General features: G+C 40.2%; 1 protein-coding gene across 7 annotated transcripts in view; it reads left to right on the top strand.

The window, feature by feature from the left end:
- LOC107218220 (protein sprint) overlaps window positions 1-22,457 on the top strand; it is a 101,593-nt gene that overhangs the window by 20,181 nt on the left and 58,955 nt on the right. For 4 of the 7 annotated variants that reach the window (XM_015656029.2, XM_015656027.2, XM_015656028.2 and 1 more), the window contains exons 2-3: window positions 10,713-11,127; window positions 22,019-22,092. In XM_015656029.2, the coding sequence (XP_015511515.2) occupies window positions 11,047-11,127; window positions 22,019-22,092 (155 nt within the window). In that variant the 5' untranslated portion in view covers window positions 10,713-11,046. Of the gene's footprint in view, window positions 1-569; window positions 675-10,712; window positions 11,128-16,920; window positions 16,962-22,018; window positions 22,093-22,457 lie in introns of those variants that run through there. The other 3 variants (XM_046743327.1, XM_046743326.1, XM_015656033.2) reach the window with 3 other exon arrangements.

Consider the following 22,457-nt stretch of genomic DNA (forward strand, 5'->3'; position numbering starts at 1 on the left):
AGAAAACGAAACGCGGCTGACATGACGATTACACGATAACCGCCAAGAGTTTAGTATATGCTAAAGTTCCGGTTAGCTTCGAACGTTGAGACGAAAAGAGAAGAGTAGAGAGGCTTTCGTCTACGTACGCATCGTCACACCGATTGCCTTCTCGACTCATCCGGCTAGCGGTGGTAGCAGCAGCAGTGGTAGTAGTGGTAGTAGTAGTAGTAGTAATAGCAGTAGTAGTGGTGGTAGTACCTACTAGCAACTCCTGTTAGCTACACTTTAGTTTGAATTTAGTTGGCGACCGCGTCGCGCCGGCTTCCTCGATACTTCTAAATATCTGCCCGCTGTTTTCACTAGGAAGATGAACCTTTCGCCGCGGTTCCTTGGATATTGGCGCCGATCCGCAGTCCCGCTGATTCACGTGTCTCTCGACGAAGTATACGCGTATTAATCGCCGACACTTTGTCAGTTGAAATTTGCCGCGAGTCTAACTTCAGTCGAGTAGCGATGCGAAGGTTTCGTTTTAAAGTGAGTGAGTCAGTGTGCAAGTCTCTCCTCGTACAGTGACTTTTTGGAATTTATCTTGTGCAACAGTGCCGGGATTGCAGAGAGTTGAAATTTGGATGCCAACTTTCATCAACTTCTCCCACCAGAATTGGCTTGCTTGGGAATACCGCGTGCTATGGGTAAGCTGCACTCATCGTCAGCGACACCGTGTGCTTCGTACTTGTTTCATGTTTGCGTACGAGCTATAAATGTTTAATCGCTCAACGCCTGCCGGCTCGTAACATCTGCATTGTCGGGCAAATTTTCACCTTTGAATGCAAATCGAGTCAGAGACACGTTAGCAGGTTATATTCTATTCGCGATGGGAAAACGTTCGCTCCTAAGTTTTCTCATTTGAAAAAAAAACAATTCCCGTTTTCGAGGCCGAAGGAATTACTATTATTTGTTTTATTTTTCTTTTTCTACTTCATTACTTCACTTTTAATCTGTCGGTTATACTCTTGTTACATTACAGTGGTGGAGGTACTTTAAACTAATATGTATGCATTTTTCTTTTCAACGTTGAATCGTGCGTAAAGAGAAAGCTATCGCCAGGCATATTGGATGTATTGCAAAATTATTGCACACCACGAAGTAAAAAAACGCAATTAGGTTTTTAACACTGTATGTTCGGGACGTGTATATGAAACTTTTCGCGAAGCTATAATTATTATTGTTATTCTTAGAAGTGTCTTACAAGGATATGTTACCCACGTATATCTCCGATTGACTCATAGATAGTTTCCATCGAATTAGGAACAATTTTTGGGCATACGTATGATCACGGTAAATTTTATTGGTATTTATGTTTATTATTATTGTTATACTGTATCATCCATTCTTGATGATTTTTCTCGTGTCCATGACGCACCGGGAACAGAAGTAGAAAGAGAAAAAGAAAAAGATAAACCATGACTAGATAATCACGTCACTGGCATGTCCAGGAATCTGGATATATCTATACGTACGTATAGATAGAACCCACGTGTCGTATATCTTATATAAACTATACCGACCTTTACGCCATAAATTTATCTCGAATTTAATTCAATCATCACGTCGTGTCGATCAAGGCAATGACACAAAACTGTTTAACGTGCGCTTTTCACAAGGTTGCATGTGCAGGCTGAAACTGCGACGTCTCGTTTATTCCCTATAGTCTTGCGGTGTGCGGAATTGAACGTCTTTTCTTCTTCTTCTTCTTCTTCTTCTTCTTCTTCTTCTTCTTTGCACGTGTTCCGTCTTAGCGATTGTGTTTGCTTGTTCAGTAACACCGAAAGATACAATACTCCAAGGAAACCTGTAAGAACGAGTCCAAGTTTGTACAAGAGTATAGTCAACGGACCTCTTCCAGGGATTCTGCTGGAATATCTTCCGGTTAGTTTATATATATAAATATATATATATATAAACGTGTGTATACTTGTATCGAGTAATTATACACATACGTGGGAAAAATTCATTCTGAATTTCATTAACGAGACTGCCGACGCGACGTGCCGCGTGCGAGGCGGAAATTCTATTCACAATATACCCGCTTCTGAAAGTCGTTCCGCACCGACGGTATAAGATTATACAGTTACTAGTAATATATCTCGACGATTTTACTCGCTCTAATCGATTAGAAATTCTTGGGATGAGCGGGCAATTTACACACTCACGCGTACGTTGCACTCGTACATCTGCACTCGACGTATATTCATCGAAATGAGGGAACCATCGAAAGTGAACTCAAAATTTGTACATCCCAATCTGTTTTCGTCGTAGGATGTTAACTTCGTCTGGCATGATCGTGACTCGGGATCTGACCCTGATAAAAATTTGAGTGGTTATACCGTTCTTGGTTAATCGACAACTTCCGGTTCTTCTTTTTATTTTGCAAATATGTGTGTGTGTGTGTGTGTGTGTGTACGTATAGTACATCGGCAGGATATACGGAATAGGATCGTGTGAGTGCATATTTACACAATGGTTAATCTTATACCGGTGACGCTTTTATCTTGAGGAAAAAGTACCGCACAGAATCGTTCGACGAGAGGACGATATAATGCAGCAGGTCAGAATCGTACGGGAAACAGGAATTCCGCCTGCTGCTCTTCGCGAAACGGATAACTGGTTTTCCCATATTCCATTTTGTGCGGAGGAGGTCCAACGATTTTGCTACTGCAGCAATCGATCCTACTCATATTCTAGGCGTTCACTCACCGATTTATTCTATAAACGAAACAACGAAATTATACGAAATTACGAATGCGATGAGTCGATCACGGAATATGACGAGTTTCCTTAATTTTGCAGTCCTTGTCTTATTTCTGCATTCCTTACTTTCACGACTGATTCCTGGAATATTCATATTTTAGCTATCACGAAAGACTTTTATCCACGGCTAAATTACAAGTTCGTGTACATGTTAATCGATAAATCGTAAATTCATTCGGTGCAATCTATGTTATACGTATCATTGTGTATAAAGTTAGTTTATTATTTATGCGAACAAGAATCTGTTTCTATGAGTAGAAGTTCGTTCCTCCGAAGGTGGATGATGTACGCAGTATGCCTGCAGTCGTGCGTCGGAGGAATTCCTGATGAGTATTTGAAAAATGCAGGCACCGATCGCGTCAGCGTCGTCAAATTCCTGTGTAGAATACATGCGTATATATATATATATTATTCAACTTGAGTCAGAGCCGCCGATTTATCGTAACGAGCTAATAAAAAAATAAAAAATAAAAAAAAGAGGCCTGTGTATCGAAACTAACAAATCAAGGAACAGAGACGACGAAAGTATTGTATTCACTGTACACATCACACTGATCAGAGTGTGTACCTGCGCTAATCACGATTATCGCCTTATCCGGCTTTTGAATCAGCTGCTGAAGATGAAAGGAAGCGCTGCTTTCGATACTTTTTCTTTTTCTACTTTACGCGCACCAAGGTGCAGGTACTTTTTTCCCGACGAATCTTGAATGATCAGCAGAGCTGTGTGCTTTCTTTGCGCCTCGTTTCATTTCGTTTGACGTTTCAATCACTTCCTGTACTCGGTACATAAAGATATTCCGACGAGGCGATGCCTGGACGAACGCCTGATCGGTCATATGGAGAGATGAAAAAATTACCGGGAGAGCTGCCGAAAATCGTTGTGATCAATTGGCCTCGGAGCATAACTTCGAACAGTCGAGAAAATTTTTATTCTTATACTCGACCTTTTTTTATCCTGCGATCCGCCGAACCGTTGCCGGGAACTTTTCAAATTGTACAAATATTGACCGGTGGAACCCAATTTAAAAGTTAGATCTTTGTCTGACTATGTATATATATTATATATATATATATATAATATTGCAGGATTTGAGGCTGCCGTTTAACGAGGCCAGACTCGTGACCGTAGGACCCTTCGAGTTCTTACCTGTACTTTAAACTTTGCGCTGCAGTTTAGTCGGCTTCCAGACTTTTACAAAAGCTCTCAAACGGCGTCGCGGCTTCGATGCTTCGTCATTTCAACCGTCGTATCATCCGTTCCCAAAAAATTCTTTCTATCATTAAGTTAATCACGGTTGGAGAGAATTAAACAAATTATCGTATCGTTGTCTTGAAAAAACGATAAGTAACGATCTAGACGTTACAGAGAAAATAAACAGGTTCGTGAGCTAATGAAGCGAATTAACAGGCAGCGAATTTAAAAGGTGGGGAAAAGATGGTTTAATGGCAACGCATGTTTACAGTTTAAAGTCTGAAATAAAACTTTCTTTTACAATAATATGGGTTGAAGAAGAAACCTTATTTTTTTGGTATCATGTGAAAGCTTAAAGCGTCTTTTATCTACGATGATTACTAGATCAGAAAAGAGGGGGCCACACGTATGATTTCATACTTTGTAAAATACACTAAATGTAAATTAATATCGTTGACGTTTGGTCACGATCAGTTCGAAAACGAAATTTTTCCAGAAAATAACTCATGCAAGTGTGACTGTAAGACTGTTTTCCCAATTTGTCGGAGGCATCTCGAAGCCGGTTGTCTTGACCTATCCTAACCAAACCTCGCCTACATCCAGTCGACGTATTCGCGAATGGCTAATCGCAAAGCTGGTGGGCGCAGCAAATAGCCTCGATGAAAAGCATCGCGTGGCAATATTCCCAAGTAGTAAAGATAGCAGTAGAGAGGACAGTGAGGCAGTGAGCGATGCGAACAGTAATAGGGGCCCCTTGAAGATGCTGCCTCAAGGCTTGGTGTTAAGGATGGTTGTTGGATGGACGAATACGAGGGAGGAAGGATGCGGGTCTCAATTTTGTACGAGTTTAAGTCAATTTAGCCTCGGTTCAATGGTTCTTCTTCTTCTTCTCGTTTCTTCTCTCGTCGAGTTTGTCGACCGTCTGATAATTTCTCGTGCATGCAGGTTTACGCATTTCTATTTTCATACTGGGTATATTGCAGAAATTCGCGTCATCGGCGTCATTTCGGACGCCGCTGTTTTACGGAGAATCTTGAAAATTGTATGCACGAAATCTTATACCCACTTATGTTGTAGTATATACATATAAGTAGAGAGAAATTGTGTTGAAAAAAGAATCTGCTTCTCACACTCTCTCTCTCTCTCTCTCTCTCTCTCTCTCTCTTTCTCGCTCCTTACATCCGTCCGCTTTACAATAACTCGACTCGCACACAAATATCAACACGCTGCACGTGACTCACGCTGCATGGACCCGTAATTGCGTTGGTACATCCTCGATGCTTGAGTAATATGCAAATGAAAAGGTCTGAAGTTTCCGGGGATGCTAATTCGCTCGACCCTTCGCAACTCGGCGGGGGCCCTCTGCCATCTCGAAAATTTTCCAACACGCTCGCCGGAAAATTCGTATGCTAATTTATGTGGTTTCTAGAAAAAGAAGAAAACAAATACACACATACACACGCACGCGGGCGCGAGCTCTGCCTTCGAACAGTCGTCGGTACCCGTCAATTTGTTGCATCCACTCGAATTTTCTTACAACGAATTAATCGAAACACTTTTTACATGCATATCTACACACTCGCATCTCACATCTCTCACGTATATGAACTATAACGAATCAATCAGCTTTTTTGCGACTGCAGCCACGAATCTGCGGTAGTAAGAAACATCTTTTTTAATCATTAATTCTTCACTCGGCACTTGAGAAATGTAGGGGAATGGGAAAAGGATATTTGAGCAGTAAAAAACTGGAATCACGAAATATCAAGCAAATTCAATTACACGATATTGTATATATATATATATATATATATATATATATATATATATGTATGTATGTATGTATATAATTACCGAAATTAAGTCGATCCTTGTGGCGAATTATTCTATGCTGCTTCTGCTCGTTTAAATCTGGGAAATAAAAAAGGGGGCAAGAAATACATTGACGTAATTTACGTTGCATAACTAAATCTCTCGCTTTCTCTCTCTCTCTCTCTCACTCTCACTCTCTCTATCTTCGTCTTGAGGAATACATAACAACGATATAATTGGGGAATTTGCAAGAGTCGTACAGAGAGACGTTGAACTTCGTTAGAGAGGACAACCAGCTTATGATCTCATTCCGGCCTCAAGCTCATACGTGCACGTATAGATACGGTGCGTAAGTGTGTGTGTGTGTATACTACATATATGTATAGAAACGCAAGCACATACGAGGGTATTTTCAGGGATTTTATTTCCACGCGAAAAGAGAGAAGAGGGCACTTCATTTTCCGGTTGATGGTATCGTGGAAATATTTTCGCGACCGCACCCGTCGCGCGGCACACAAGAAGCGTGAAAATAGCAAATTGGTGTAATAAGTTTTGCGGAAGAAACGTACAATTTTCGGAAGTGACAAGATAAAATTATGACAACGGTTCGCCGCTGCTGCTGTCTAGTCGAGAGTCGCAGAAAGTCTGAGATTTCTTTTCCCCTTTTTCCGTGGACTTTCTTTCCGCGTTGCGGCCATTCGACCCATGCGCTATTTCGTCCTTTCGGTCCCTTTTCACCCCGCTTTTTTCCCCACAAGCACGCGTCTTTAAGGGCGTAGAAAAAAACAAAAATAAAAAATTTCCCTCGCTTATTGCAATGCGAGAGAGAACAGCAGAGGAGGAGGATCTCAATGATCATCGATTCCTCGATCACGTTTTTAGCTCCTGCGGGCGTCTCGCACATGTTCGAAGTTATCCGAGCTTAATTCGGTACCGTCGGCGATTTATTACGGGAAGAAATTGAGATAATTCGCTGTCACGCAGCTGTTAATTTTAAATACTCGCTCGGCCGGATGTCGTTCATTATCTATCCGACCAGCTATACGATAATGCACATAAATACATACATACTTTTGCATCCTGCTTGTGCAGCTTACAACCGCGATCGACGGATAGTTTTGCCTTGAGGAATAATAATTCTTTTCTGTATCATGTATATTCCTTATTCTCTCTCTACTTCTATCTCTTATTCTTTCGTGATAACCGCCGGTGGCGAAAACACGCGATGTGAATACCGAATGAATTAAAACTCTGTGCGAGGATATTTCTATACTGGAAGACGAGAGAAAAAAAAAAATAATAACAAAGATAAAAAAAAGAAGGTGGAATTGTCGAAACAAGTCGGTCGTTAATTTCTTCGCCTGAAAAATCTCGCGGTTAATTAGAAAGAAGTGAAAAAAGAAAACAGTTATACTCGATTCGATGAACAAAGGTTGGCCCTCGAAAATCTGTAAGGGCTTGTGTACGAAGTGAACACGTACCTATGCATTTGTACATGCCGAATGGCTGTGTTGTGTACCTTTGGTAAGAAGGGAATTGGAACGAGACTTTTTTTTTTTTATCTCAGTTACACGGATTCGCGATTATCTATTTATAGGGGAAAATAAGAGAAAGCCTGTGTGTACAAGAAGTCTAGAAAAGCGTCAAAGTGGAAAGGACATAAATTAGTTCTTATCTTAATTGTGTGTGGCTCCAACGTACAGCTCCACATACACGTGCGTATAACGAAGAAAAATCAAAGACAAATTTAACCCCGCGGCAAAGTCGCGAGATGATAGATAAAGTCGCACCGTGTGTGTGTTTGTATATACACATATAAATATATATGTATACGATTGTTTGAATTTTGTTTAGGTCGAGCGTTTTATTGCCTCGATAATCGAATACTTTCCGAGCTTATCTTGACGTTAACTTACGGACTGCGGTAGTAGAATTGCCTCGTCGGTATAATTGCTTTTCAAATCTTTTGACAATCCCTTTTTTTCTCACGTCAATTTCCGTTCTCTCTCTTTCTACGCGCGCTCGTTCCGCGTGTAGCGGTTATGTATGGATTATACCTAGATTCGCAAATCTTTCTTGAGTCGTATCTCGAAAGATCTTTGCAGCTTGTCAAGATTAAACGCGACTGTCACTCGTGAGACGAATCGCGCTACAGTGACGTCATATTGTAATTAAGTAATCAAGCGCGGAACACGTGCAACGGGTTTGATTTTAATCGAGTCTAACGTAAATTTGTTGTGTAACTCGAGAGCCGAACTTCCCTGCCATCGCTATGCTAGGCGTGCGATATACGTACCTACATGTACGGTATATTCCCCCCCTTATACCTACGTAGGTACAGAGTTAGCGATCTGCGGAATAGCGAACGAGAGGAATACTGTTCCTCTCAGCCCTGCTGAATACTAATTATCCGATTAGCGCGAGGCGTTGTCCTATATATCGATAATACATACATATTATACGTATTTTGGAAAAGCCACACAGCTTCGCGTATTATATGAATTTTCGATGAGCCGCGCAAAGTCATAAATCCAGGCTCGCAGCCGGCCGAGGGTGATTTTCATCCCCTGTCGCGTGGTATTCATTGAATTTAATCTTTTGGCAGATATTTATAACTTCCGATGAAAACGGAATGGATTTGTAGGTGTATACACGCCTGTATAGGTACAATTATACGTGTATAGGTGTACAAAAGGAAATAGATCGATCAATTACACCGTACAGATTTGAAAAGTAAAATTATTATCCCGCCTAGGCGCCTCGGTGCCGCATATCTAACGTACATGTACAAATCGCGCGATCTTTCAATTTCGAGATTACGAATTCCGCGGGAAACATGCGCAGCTCGTTGTTCTCGGTTCGTATTCTGGTTAACTAAGAAGAAGACGATAACGGCACGTAACTTCCTGTTTGTCTTTCAAGTCACGGGAGGAAGTGAGAGGGAGAGAGCGAATGAGTGGAATTGCGTATAAGCTAGAAGCTTCGTAGGTGTACGTTTCAACGAAGCCGGTGTCGGTTCGATGTAATGTTGTGATGCGTGCTATGCGAGTTTGAGTCGCGGTTGATCAGCGTTAACGAAAAGAAGAAGAGAACGACAAAAAAGGAAAAAAAAAAACGCAAAAAAAGGAAAAAGAAGTTGTCTTTTCCATTTGTGTTATAGTTCCGTTTCGCTGGTCTCGCTGTGTTGCCAAATAATTCATGACTCGAAGTTCTTCCTCTCCGTTACGCCGTAACGGCCGCGTGGTCCATTCGTATCCGATGTTTAAACGCTGCTTGTGTGCCTTTGTGGGTATTATTACCACTCCTTCGATCCAGGTATTCGATCGTGAGACACCTTCTGAACCGCTATTTATCTCCATTCTATCCTATTTCATCCGCCGTTCACCTCGAGGCTTTGTTAACGCGTATATACCTTGTGACAGCGTAAGATTCGTGTTGTGTTATCGTATACCTGTTCGCCGCGTCGTACGTCATGAGAAGAATTCAATCTTCGAATATCCTTGATTCCCACGCCGCTGAATCGTACGTTACCTGCACTGGTCACGGATATCTTACATTTACACGCCGATAAAACGATGTTGAAGATAGTTACGCTGACGCGACGTGACGAAAGAGTGAAACGAAAATCATCGTTTAACCACGTTTTCACGACACGTGTATGAGTACAATAGTTACTAAAAAAATATTTGTGTCGTTACGAAAAAGGTTCAAGTATCGTTGATGTGATTATCGTTGCAAATACTACATTTTCTGTTATTGCATCATGTAATCTATACGTATTCGCTAAATTTTGTTTCAGTTGAACAAGGGATTAGAATTAATTGATTGTTCCAACAATGTAAAATTAATGCTATAGTTTAAGTTAGTACAAGTAAATATAGTACGAGATACGGTAGCGAGAGAAAAAAAAATACACATATATCTGAAGAATATGTAACAAAAACCTCTGTTTATCCCTGTCCGACTTCAGTGTCTTAATGTAGAAAAGAATAAAGCTTAGAAGATATGACAAAATGTGACATACTTGCTGTAGGAGAGGAAAATTTTTACATCGTAGATTAAAGATCATCTATTCATTGTGAAATTCTACAATTCCTCAACACAAGAAGAAGCTCGCGAAAGACTATAATGTTTAAAAAAAAATAAAAATTTAAATTCACCAAATTACATTATGACTTAAATTTGTGAATATAATCGTACGACCTGAATAATTATCTTGGATTATTCCACGGATTTATCGTAGAGTTATCTAAAAATCGATGTTTTCCAAAGGTCTTTCTTTGCACTCCACGCGATTGCTGAATCATAGTTTGGCCTGCATTGATACAATACATTAGGTAGCGGGTATTCCTTTCTTTCTCTAACGGCGCGTGCCGCGATAGCAAAATAATAAGCGACAAGTCGACTGTGAATATTAACCTTCCATTGTTTAGCCGTGACAGCGATAAGCTCTACACGTATTACATATGTATATATGCATAAATGTATACATGTATACGTAAATGCCTTACTTTACCAGGCTGCAGGCTACAACTCTGCTTATCGCGTTTTCCCCAAAACACAGCTGTCCCCGACAGATTAACGCATTAGCTCGTACTTGTAATCGATACATGGCGTACCATTTCATATATGTATATATATATATGATGTACCGCATATGCGTAACGTGCCTGGAAAACTGGGCTCTTTATCGTGCTGTTTCTTGAGCGACGCGACGCGTGTGCAACACGGCAAAAGGCTGCATACCTGCAGCTTCGACGACGACTCAACTTCGTATCTTTTTGTTGGATATATGACGCGTAGTGGGAGGACTCGGAGTAGTTTAAACACGAGATAAAACATACCGTATACTCGATTTATACTGGCTGTGGAAAATAATATAATTGATGACCATTGTTTTTGTATGTACTTTCAGATCACCGACGATACGGGCGGCCGATCTACGTATTCCCGCATCGAAATCAGTGTTGTAGAAACAGCTTGAAGATACGGGGATTCGATATAGTGAGAAACTAAAGAATAGGAATGAGAAGAAGATGATACGAGTAGTGACGAAAGTGAGAAATCGCGGTTAACAGCGCGAATGTATGAAGACAAAAAAAAAAAAAAGAAAACGAAAAAAATCGGATGACATTTTCCTTCACGTTTCTTTTCTTCTCTCATTTTACCGCGTATTTCTTCATAAAAAATTCTTCTCTTCGCCTCGCGTGTCTTCCCACACATATGTACGTTAGACGTACGTCCGAACGATGACGTCTCTACTGCAGAGGGATTATTCTTCGCAGAGAAAAAGGGAGTCGACGGGGAGCAACGCTTCGAGCTATTTGGTGGTGAGTGAATAGATAAATCGATACCAATCATCTCGCTCCATTTAAGCCGCTTATAAAGAGGTTAGAATCAGATTAAGTGGACTCAATCGCCTTCGCGGATTCACACGCGGTCGATTGTCAAAGTACATCTAATTATCGCGACGAAATAGTTGAATTACTAGAAGATAAAATTCGTTGGGTAATTTATTAGGTACTTTTAAATCTGCAAAGAGTATAATAAAAGATGAAACAAATCGCCGCATGTGATATTATATTATATTCAAAAGTGAAATAGCTATTATTTAATATTATTATTATTATTATTATAATTATTATTATTATTACCCTTCAAGTAATTTTAAAACTTTTTCGCCCCTCGCATAAACATGTATATATAATATATATACATAGATATAGTTGTTCGTTTTATACATTGTGTTATTGTTATATATATGTATACCAGCGTTGCCGCACGTTGCCTGCTCTTTTCCTCCCTAGTTTTATTGCAGTTTGTTTCTTTCCTTGAGTGTAGAGGACTTTTTCCATTTCTTTTCCTTTTCGTATTTCCTTTTTTTCTTTTCACTCTCGTCCCGCATCTAGATAATATTACAATATTCGTAGTATACGTGGAGGGTGCAATAAGAGGAAAGGTGCAGTATACAGGCTCGTGTGACACAAACACTGCATTGCAAACGAACACAGCGATAGGGTTTAAATTGTTTTATTGCTAGTGTATAGAGGATCGTAACGCCGCTCTGTACGGCCGGTATATATATATATATATATATACAATATATGTATGTATAAAGTATAAAATCTCTTGTTATTTCGTACATACTTTTTCGCAATATTCTGTAACTAGTATATACGACGTCGTTCTCTCGATGTTTCGCTAACTGTTAGGGAAAATTGTTCGGTGTAGCTACGCGTTATTGCACTTTGTTTCACGTTTCGTTGCGGCGCGTGGCGACGTTTTACCCTCTCTTATTTTCTAACAGGTATCTTCTTGCGATAGGCACGAATAAGTTGGATTTTATTCTTTGAACGAGACACGGACACATCGTGTGTGCAACATCTATAAATCTACCGTCTTGTATGTAATGTAATTTTTTTTCACGGATAGGTGAACTTGGATGCATACGGTGTATTATGTATTATACAGATACATGTACAATTGATACCTTGGAAACTTTCTATCTGCGCACGGTTCTTTTGGGATTCACTGCGTGGCATCTCTACCGTATCTGACATCCTCCTCCTTTTCCTCCTCAATCTCTTGTCAGAGGCGACGGGATGTTTTAAGAGGGATAAGGTGACATTTTCCATTTTCAACTCCCCCTTGCACGACCGGTTCGCCCTGAACGTGACCGATGACTTTTCCACATCCGTGTACACAATACACATGCATAGATTAGGGTGTAATAATATCCATGTATACACGATATACCTACAGTATTATGTTTATGTATGTATGTATACGCGTATCTACAGCTGCAGGGCTCTGCCATTTTAGGGTATATTTCGCGAGTGGTCTTGACTGCTAATGTAAATGCCGGCTGGGTGAAAGAGAGAGAGAGAGAGGGGGGTTAAAATCATATTTCATGAAAAATTAATGCATTCGAAGGATCCTTCTCATTTCCGGTCACGTCACGCCCCAACGGCGGAGAACAATTTTCAAAATTTGATTAATGCTGCAACCTCTTCTATCACCTCGTTATGTGCATAGATTATATATGTGGTTATGATTTTCGCCTCACTGTTTCAAAAAAAATGTATACTCTTGTTTCGATTCGGTCATTCGCCTTATTCGCCTGATAATCAATCAGCTTATTTCTGTTTATTTTTTTCTCCCTGTCCCAGCATTTAAAATGTTTTTTTTATTTTACCTCTCCAGTTGCCATGTTAATAGTATTTTTTTTCATTGAAAGGTCGACTTATTTCATGTTTTCACCTTCATTTTCCACAGTATAGACAAACTGCAGGATAAGAAAAAACTTTAAATACGCAGTTGCAAAAAAAAAAAAAAAATACGAGACACATACGCTAACCGCTGCATTCCGTATGCAGTTATTTTGAAGCCTTCACGGGTTACTCACTTTGAAGAAGTTCGTTTTTGTGAATTTTCAATCAATTATATCGTCTGCAACGGGGATCGATGGTCGTTCGAAAAGGGCCGTCAAAAGGAGGGACGATTTGCAAGTTTTAAATTCAATTTGCATATTTCGCTCCTCGTGCATTTACTCAAAATAGTCTAGCAAGCCCTGCTCTCAGCGAATCTCCCTTCAAACTTCGGGAAATATAATTTAATGTTGAAATGCCGAAAGTTTATAAGCGCAAATAATTCTACCGCTACACGTATAGTAATTTATTGAAAATTTAAATATATCTGATGGTCGAATAATCCAGATAACAGAGAAAAAACGCGATTTCGAGAAATGAAATGTACGAAGAAACGGTGAAGAAAATTTAGAAATATAAAGACGGTAGAAAATTCACTGATATTCTCTGCTGGGCGTATATATTTTACCGCAAAGCGGCGGCCACGTGAGGATCTTTGGGTCGGTACCTACCTAAGACAGGCTGCAGATATATCTCTCAAAAGTTAAACTACCCTCCTTTAGAAAGTTAGGGGCGAGCACATCTCGCGCGGAGCGGCTCGAGGGTTTTTTTTCCCTCTTTTTTTTCCACGTTCCTTCTCTTCCTCTTTGCTCTTTCCCCTATGCGTGTATACAGGTATATCACGCGTTTCTTTTTTTTTCTTCTTTCCTTCCTTCCTTCCTTCCTTCCTCTTTTTGCTAAGCGAACATAAATTCTTGGTCCAATCAACTTAAAACGGTGCTAAATTATTTCCCAGCGCGTTACCCGTCATGGTGGTAAACCACCGACCCTTTTGGTGCTAAAAGTCAGTGCAAAATCTACGATAGACTACGATTTCAAATTATCCCGCGGCAGCAGCAGCAGCAGCTGAATCAGCCCGTCAGAATCGAGAGTCACGTCGTCGAATGGCCCCCAAGAGGCCGAACGCTGCCTTGTTTACGCGATTATCCGGTTGCCTCACTCGCAGGCGCTTCGAAGCTGTCGCTTTACTTCCGACTCCCATCGTTCGTTCGGTTTCGAGCAAAAATTTTCTTTGAAAATAACCAAAAACATTTGGTCGATTTTATCTGTTGTTTTCTATACACACGCATAAATTACAATGTTTCCTCCGCGCTGAGATCCTTGACGGATTTTAGAATTGGATAATTGGCGGAACTTGAATTGATATTGCAACTTCGCGAGAATTTGAATTTACTCATTATACAGAGTGAATTGCTAACGACAGAATGGCTATAGTTTAATGCGCACGCGTTACAAGCCAAGAGCAGTTGTTTGCCAGGGTAGCCAACCGTCATAAATTCGAACGACAGCTCGCCGCGATGTATTTAACCTGAAAAATTTTGACATCCGTCGGTGTTGAGCACAACTTCCAGCGCCAACTGTCAAAAGTTTTGAAGTTGCGTTCGTGACGATTGGCTAACCTGACGAACAACTGCTCTCGGATTGTAGCGCACGCGCATTCAATTTTTAACAGACGACGGATCATTCCGTCGTTAGCAATTCGCGCTGTACATGTGTATATTCATATTTGCAGATGTTTTGATCGAGTGTTGCTATAGCAATGTTGTACGGGGAGGTAGGTAATATCGATTCTCGGAGCAACACATTGGATACAAAATTGTGTCCTGCATCAAGTTTCCATGAGACTGAGCGATCTGTTGAACGTGTTACGACGATCTCGCGAGTGTTTTTCAAACTGGAATTGCTTGTATTTTGTTCTATTCTTTTTTCTAATCCCCTTCAGTCCTTATCGATAAATATTATACGATAACTGTAGCTAACGACAAAGTGATACGGTAACAATCACCAACAGTATAACACGTGCGACGCGTATTAGTAGTTATCACTAGACTGACCGTTTATCATCGTCAGGTATCATATTCAATTTTCTCGAATCGTGTCACGTCGTGTGTAATACTTTATCGGATTTGTCCGGCGTTCATTTTATCGGATTAGATTCCCACGCGATCATTGCGCGATAATGTACCCAGCTCATTCGACGATCGATCCAAAACCCTCTCGATGGAAAATAAACACGCTTCTATTCTACTGACTCGGCATTGATAATATCGTCGGCCGCGATCCGCACGGTCAAACACCCTGACTGCACCTCCGTTTATCTCCGGTCACACACGGCTCGCTTATCAGCTGCATTTTTACACGCTCTCTGCAGGCCGTGTGCTGCATGCAGGTATCTTGGCCGGACAGCTAGAGTTCGGTTTCTGTGCTGTGACAGCTGAACAGGCTCGAAATTGTTGAAGAAAAACGAATTTGAAGTATCGTTGCATCTTTCGTCGCGAAGAAAAATTAACAGCAACAAAAAAAAAAAAAGCTTCATCCCAAGGAAGGGAAAAGTATTCGGATCAGGAGTGAGAAAAAAGTTTCTCGTCCTTCAACGTAATGCAAAGGAGGAAAAAAAGGGAGTGCAGAAATGGATCCGAACAAAGTAATACGCGCTAATAGAAATTATCTCTCGCACTGCTTACCTATGTTATACAGGTATACTATAGGTAAGTAATGCCGAGGAACCGATGTATGGAGAAAAGTTTCGACGAAAGCGGTGTAGTTTTATCGTTCCGTACACGTAGTTTGGTCAGTACAGAACCGTCTTTTGTGAGAGCCACATGTCGCTAACCGGACGTTGAAACTTTATATAATGCCCATACGGCGTGGCGACGGTACAAACAGGGCGCAGTAAATGTGGCCGTAATTACGGTGTAAAAATTAATAGTATACGTAACATTTTGGCCACCAGAAGCAGGTCGAGGTTCAATTTTTTAACGTAGTAAGTTTCACAAACGTTTTCGAAAATTTAGTGAAAATCGGTGCCTGAATAATGCGGGCGAAACTGCGGTAATCCGTGAATTTGGTGCTTCAAAAAATACCCTTGCAATTTGAGCTTAGATTCGAGCGATACCGGGCGTCACGATTAAAGGCAAATTTTTTTCACCTAATCGTGAAAACGATCGCTCGTCTCGACGTTGAAAGAAGTTCATTGCTTACACGCTGCCGCAGCTTGCACGATGCGTAATAGTCGGATGGAAAACAGATCTTAGACCTCGGGTCCTAAAAGCACACATCCAGACAAACACACACATACATCTGGCAGTGAGTTTAAAGCGTTGCACGAACGACAAAGTGACACTGTTACAGAAGTGTCTTCGAGTGAAAGGTTGAAAATTGCGTCGAAGGAAAAAAAAAAAACTACCGACGGTTTCGAGCCGAAGTTGTGTTCTGGAAATTTTCAGACAGTGTTGTGCTGCGAATAGACGGTGAATCAAGGCGGTGTGATTATTCTCGTGTAATAGCTCGTCAGGCAGATGAGAAATCGAGAGAGAGAGAGAGAGAGAGAGGGAGAGAGAGAGAGAGGAGTCGGCAGTCTTGAGATTCGTCGCTGCCTGCGTGGAATGAAGGACTGGCAGGCAGGCCAATGAGTGAATGACTGCATACACGCGTTTATTGGACCTAATCTATTTTATTCGAGAGAATGAGTTTCAGTGAACCATTTTAATTCGAGTGTGCCTATAGTCGGTGTGCGTGGTCGGGCGGTTATGAAGTGCTCTCTCGGTAAGTTCTTCTCTTTCTTTCTCTCTCTCTCTCTCTCTCTCTCTCTTTCTCGCGCTATTTCTCTCTTGGAACAAAGTGAAGTGTGTGGTAATAAAGCTCGAGTGTTTTAGAAATATCATGACTGCTGTTGCAGGGGAACAAAGCGAATTAATTATAATCTACACTGTTGCTGATTCGACATGTCTTACGGCGTATGTATAATGTCATCTTTTTACAGCCCCTATAAATAAATGTGTGTGCGTGTGTTTTTTTTCTTGATGTTTTTGCTCTATCGCTGGTACATCGATCCACGATACCCCGATGCTTCGATTGTAATATTACATCTTCATGGAGAGGAAAAAATGATCAAATTTTACTAAAAATTTCTGGAAAAGAGGGACACATCACGATTTTAGGTAAAAAACTAACCATGTCAATTATATTTTTTTATTTTTATAAATGCAACAGATTTTACAAAGTATATTTTACCAAAAAACCTGGCGTGTCTCTCGCTTTTCCTACAGTTTTTAGTAAAATCTACTTTTGTATTCTCTCCGTGTTCTTGGACACAATTTGTTACGCAATTATTGCCGCGTCCAATGCAGATGATGCTTGTCCCTCGGATGATCGACGTGGTTTCTGCCGAACGTTGACGCTTCGATTGATCAATTGAAATGGGCGTGCGCGACCGTTTGGACCGTTGAATTCAAGGAGTTTCCAAGAGGGTCGAACCGTCGGTCATGTTCCCGGCTGATTGACCGTGTCGAATACTTATCTTGTTTTACTTTCCGTACCTCGATAATTTTAATTAAAAATTCGTCGTCAAGTATTGGCAAACGGTGGAAATTTTGCCGAATTATAATTCAGCTGCATGCACGTGAATGCAGATTCGAATTTTCTCGTATTTCGTTTATTGACCGTATTTCACCGGCTCTCGATAGATAGACTCTGTCCACACGACAAGCAATCATCTCAGCTAATTGCTAATTAGAAATTCCCCGCAGCAAGGAAGAACACAAACGTTTTCCATTAGAGTTCCTTCCCTTTCTTTTCTTATACCTAGTATGCGTTACAATGTAAAGGTTGGTTATACGGCACACAAGTCGTGTGTCTCTTAAAGTTTTCCATATACGTGTACGTATCTATGTATGTATAGATGTATAATACATTGCCTACAACCGTAGTCAACCAACCGTTTCGGCTGGGGCTTTCTGGTTCAGTGTTCACGTGAGTCACGCAAAGAACACCACACGGCTTGGCTCACTCTGGCTCTCTCGATATATACATATATACATATGCCAGGGTGCAGACACACACGCGCACACGCACGCAGCCTCGTGCATAAAATCCATATCCTCTCATTATAACGTCGTCATTAGACAGCTGTCACTACATGTACGAAAATGACAAAAGCACGCGTGGTCGGGGAACATCAATTTTGAGGAATGAATATTTCGAAGCCAACTCAAAGTGCATCGGTATTACTGTAATACCGAAGGATATCGCATTCGACGAAAACTGATTACACGTCCATTTTTCAACAGATCGTAAGACGTTGACTAGGTAACATGTATGCCCGTAACTATGGGATTGAAGTTTCTCAAAAATAACAAAATTTGCAAACTTTAATTCGAATTTAGTTGTTTCGATACTGAATATTTACACAGTACAGGCTAAACGCATTCAGTACTCAACTAACCGTATATAAAACTGAACTCGAACTTGATTTTTCCTTCTTCCTTCTCTCTTCCTGGTCGTATTTCCTTTTTCCTTTCTTTTATTCTTGCTCTTTGCTCGTTTTTTCGCTATCTTTCCTTCATCCTTCATGCCGGTTAATGCGTTTGCTCCAGATCCTTCAATACACACACACACACACACACACACCACACATGTATATATATATAACGTTGTAAGCATCAGCTTGCTTGCAGCTCATCCGTGAGAGCTCGTTTCAATGCTCGTGAAATAACTACGCGTATCGATTTTTCCCGTTTAATGTACCTACCTACGGAAAGAGCTGTGCCAGTACCGATAACTATCTTGGTTTTATTGTATTTTGTATAAGGAATAAAAATCTGTACGGAGAGGTGTGTATGTACCTATGTACATAGGTACATACCTTTCGTACATAAGTAGGTAAAGGATAAAGACGCGAGGTTGGTTGGCTTGTTGGTTGAGTGCCGTTCAGTTCGCTTCGCTTTACTTCTCGTTGGTTTTCTTTGGTTTTCTTTTTTTTTTCAGCATTATTTTTCGTTTTTTATTCTCCCCTTTTTGTTCATTTGTCTTTTACTATGATCGATATTTACTCCGTTCCTACGTTTGTATTATACATTCCGCGACGTGATAAAGCTTGGGTTCATGCAACATATATCTAAGTACATGTAGTATGAGTACGTGCATATACGTCTTAGGTGTATCGATTAATTATTGGTGTATTCGTAAAACGGCACCGAATTGTCGAGTTTCTTAAGAATTTAACGTATTTTTAACGCTTTATTTTTCTTTCCCTAATTAGCACCACGCAGAAAATCAATATTTAAGGCACATATGATTATACTAAGGTAGAAGACATGTTTTTTTTTTAAATACGTCCGTGAAAAGTATCGTATGTAAAAGTTCTTCGAAACTTTATCAGATTATTTGTCATTGTTGTAGATGATTCATATTTCCGGGGTTAAAAATTTAACATCGTACGTTGTATCATGTGCATAATACGTGTCACGATACGAAAATCTCCTTTACAAGACTTGTTTCATCTTCATTTCTCCGATATCGAGAATGAACCCTTATCAGATATCGTGGGTAGGTATATTCAATATTTACCCTGGAAATGCGATTCCTCCACTCCATGGAAGGGACGAACTCTTTAATTTTCCAGATTTGAACTACGGTGACGCTATGCAAATATGTACCCAGTACTTCCCCGCAGATGTTATATGCATACATACGTATATGCTTGCTTCTCTCTCTCGCTCTCTCTCTCTCTCTCTCTCTCACTCTTCCTCTGACACCCTTTGTGAATTTTCTATCCGCCTGGAAAATTGACAAGAGTCGCGGTAAAGTTTGAACCCAAGGAGGAAAAACTCGGTTGAAGAAGATATCAACGGACCCGATAGATGTTAGGTTGGGTATTACGCTGAGCTCAGCTGATCTTCTCCTCGTCGTTCCTCGCGGGTTTTTCCCAGTTTACGTTTATTGAATAGGAACGAAATTTTCTCTTCAAACGATGATTGAAATTTCATTTCGGCGTGTGTGATAAATTTTCGACTAACGAGGATTTTTTTTGACTGCTTTACCAAAGCATTATAATTGCAGTTTCCGGTGCGCGATATGTACGCGGATAACGATTAAATCGAATTGGACGAAATACGATTCGCCAAAAAAAGAAAGACTTTTTCAACTTGTAAACGGAGGGAATCTCTGTGTTATACAAATACGCTGCGAGCGTGTGCTAATCGAAATGTGGAGTGTATTTGCCTAGTTCTCGTCATCAAATCCCACGACGACCGCTGGCAGCTAGTTAAATCCGTCGTTGTCGTAATTCGATCGATTTTTACACACGTCGACACCGTCTCGTATATCTCAGCATCAAATTGCCTTGTCAACAAACTGCAGTGCGTAACGAGGTGTTATCAAACAGAATCCGATTTTCATAAGGATTCTGGCATGCAAGTAGCCTTGCAGGCAGGCTCCGTGAGGCTTGAAAAATATAGTACATATTATATCGTAGTCGCAACCATGAAATCAAGGTCAGCCAACTAATTGGCACTACTAATGATGAATACGAAAACGGTATCAATTGACCGGTCAATTAGTCGTTAATTAACGCGAAAGAATTAGTTTTCTATTGCAATAAAGCGTGCAAGACAACGATAACGTTTCGATAACGATATTGAACATGAAATAAAATAGACTGATACGAAGAATATACGAAATAGTTTAAGATATTGTGAAAAACAGATTATTTATTTATTTATGTGGTGATTAACGAGTCATACCATAAAGTTTTATAATACAGCGTAAAATAAATCATCCCCATTCGTCGCAAGCCAACGAACTTGGCTTGATAGTTTTCAGTGTTTAACAGGAATGAGCAGCATAAAATGTATAAAATAATATAATCCAATTGAGAAGAAATCATAAAATATTACGATAAGGGATTGAGAATAGAATATTCGGACGATGATAGTGTAAATATGTACATCTGAGAGATCGTAACGTATCGATGATATTATCTGTTGAAGGGAGAGCGATGATAAATACTTTAGGTGTGTATATGATTTATTGAAGAAACTTGATAAATTTACTCACAATATCTGTCGTCGAGATTATATTAGTCGATTGTTACCTAATCAGGATTTAGTCCGTGACATACACTTAACATTATTTAATTTTATAGAAATTTAAAGACGACTTTTCTCCTTCAAATGCTGCGTAGACCTACTGCCTCACTATTTATTTTCAATAGCGTACAATAATGAAAAGATTCCCGACGAATCATCGGCATATTATAACAACGTTGTTTAATCATTTTCGCATCACTCGTTCGTAGCGCCTGCAACTTTATATCCGATCCGTTGTAAAATCGTACTGCGTGGGAAGAGGAGTTGGGGAAAATATGAAAGAAGTAGAAAGTGCACAAAAGGCAAGCTGCAAACAAGTAATATCGTTTCGGCGATTCTTATTTCGATACAGGTAGGTACGCACTGCATGACTCTATAATAAGCTGCGAGATGTGTGTAAATAGTAAAATACACATCCGCGCATGCGTGTATTCTCCTTGAGTAAATACGCGTGGATGAGTATATGCTAGGCATACTCACATTCGTTCAAGTATAGATCTTCTTGGTATAAGGAGGATGTGACTCACGACGATTCTGAAGTAAGGAAGCTACCAGTTACTCACCGTATCCATATTTCTACGATCCATACTACGTACAGACGTATAAAAGGAATGGCACAAACTATGAAGTATGAACATATTTGTTTTAAAGCAGATATTGTCCTTCTCGCCCTGCAGGCATTCCCATAAGGAAAGGGAATCCCGTGGACGTTCCTTTCTCCCACTTTTTTAGATGCAATCACGCGACGTTGAAAGTATCGCAGGCAGACTCGCATTCGGTCAGGTTCCGTGTCTGCATTTCTTTATCTACTTTTGTATACCTGCCGCGTACTTTTAATACCGTGTAACACGTACAATAATATACAGTTGTATAATATATTTTTCGTCGACTTTGCCGGTATAATTTTTCTCCATTTTTTGTTGCAGCTGCTAAATTCCCTTGCATCCGATTTGGACTGTATGCTGAGCGAATTGTGCACCACGCCTGATCCTTTTACAAGGTGAGTTTCTTCTTCTTTTAGTTTTCCTCATTCTTTCGTTCACTTTCTATAACCTGAACATCGTAACACTTCGCGTTGTGTTCGTATCATCGGATTTTTGTCAAAGGAAATATGGAGAAATGTATTTTTCATATCAGTTTTCATAGCTGTAACAAATGATTTTCAACTCGTAACAAATGTCGCTGCATAAATCTAGCATAATCGATAGACCTGAAACATATAATGTATCATCATCCGGATTTCCGGTGATTTTTTCTCTTCCAAGATCACGTGTGTGTGTGTGTGTGTGTGTGTGTATTATGCATAGATGAACCATTAGCGAGGCTTTATTCTTTGTCAACCTCAGCAGTTGAAGGAGAAAAGAT

This window comes from Neodiprion lecontei, chromosome 6 (assembly GCF_021901455.1).
Source record: "Neodiprion lecontei isolate iyNeoLeco1 chromosome 6, iyNeoLeco1.1, whole genome shotgun sequence".
NCBI lineage: Eukaryota > Metazoa > Arthropoda > Insecta > Hymenoptera > Diprionidae > Neodiprion > Neodiprion lecontei.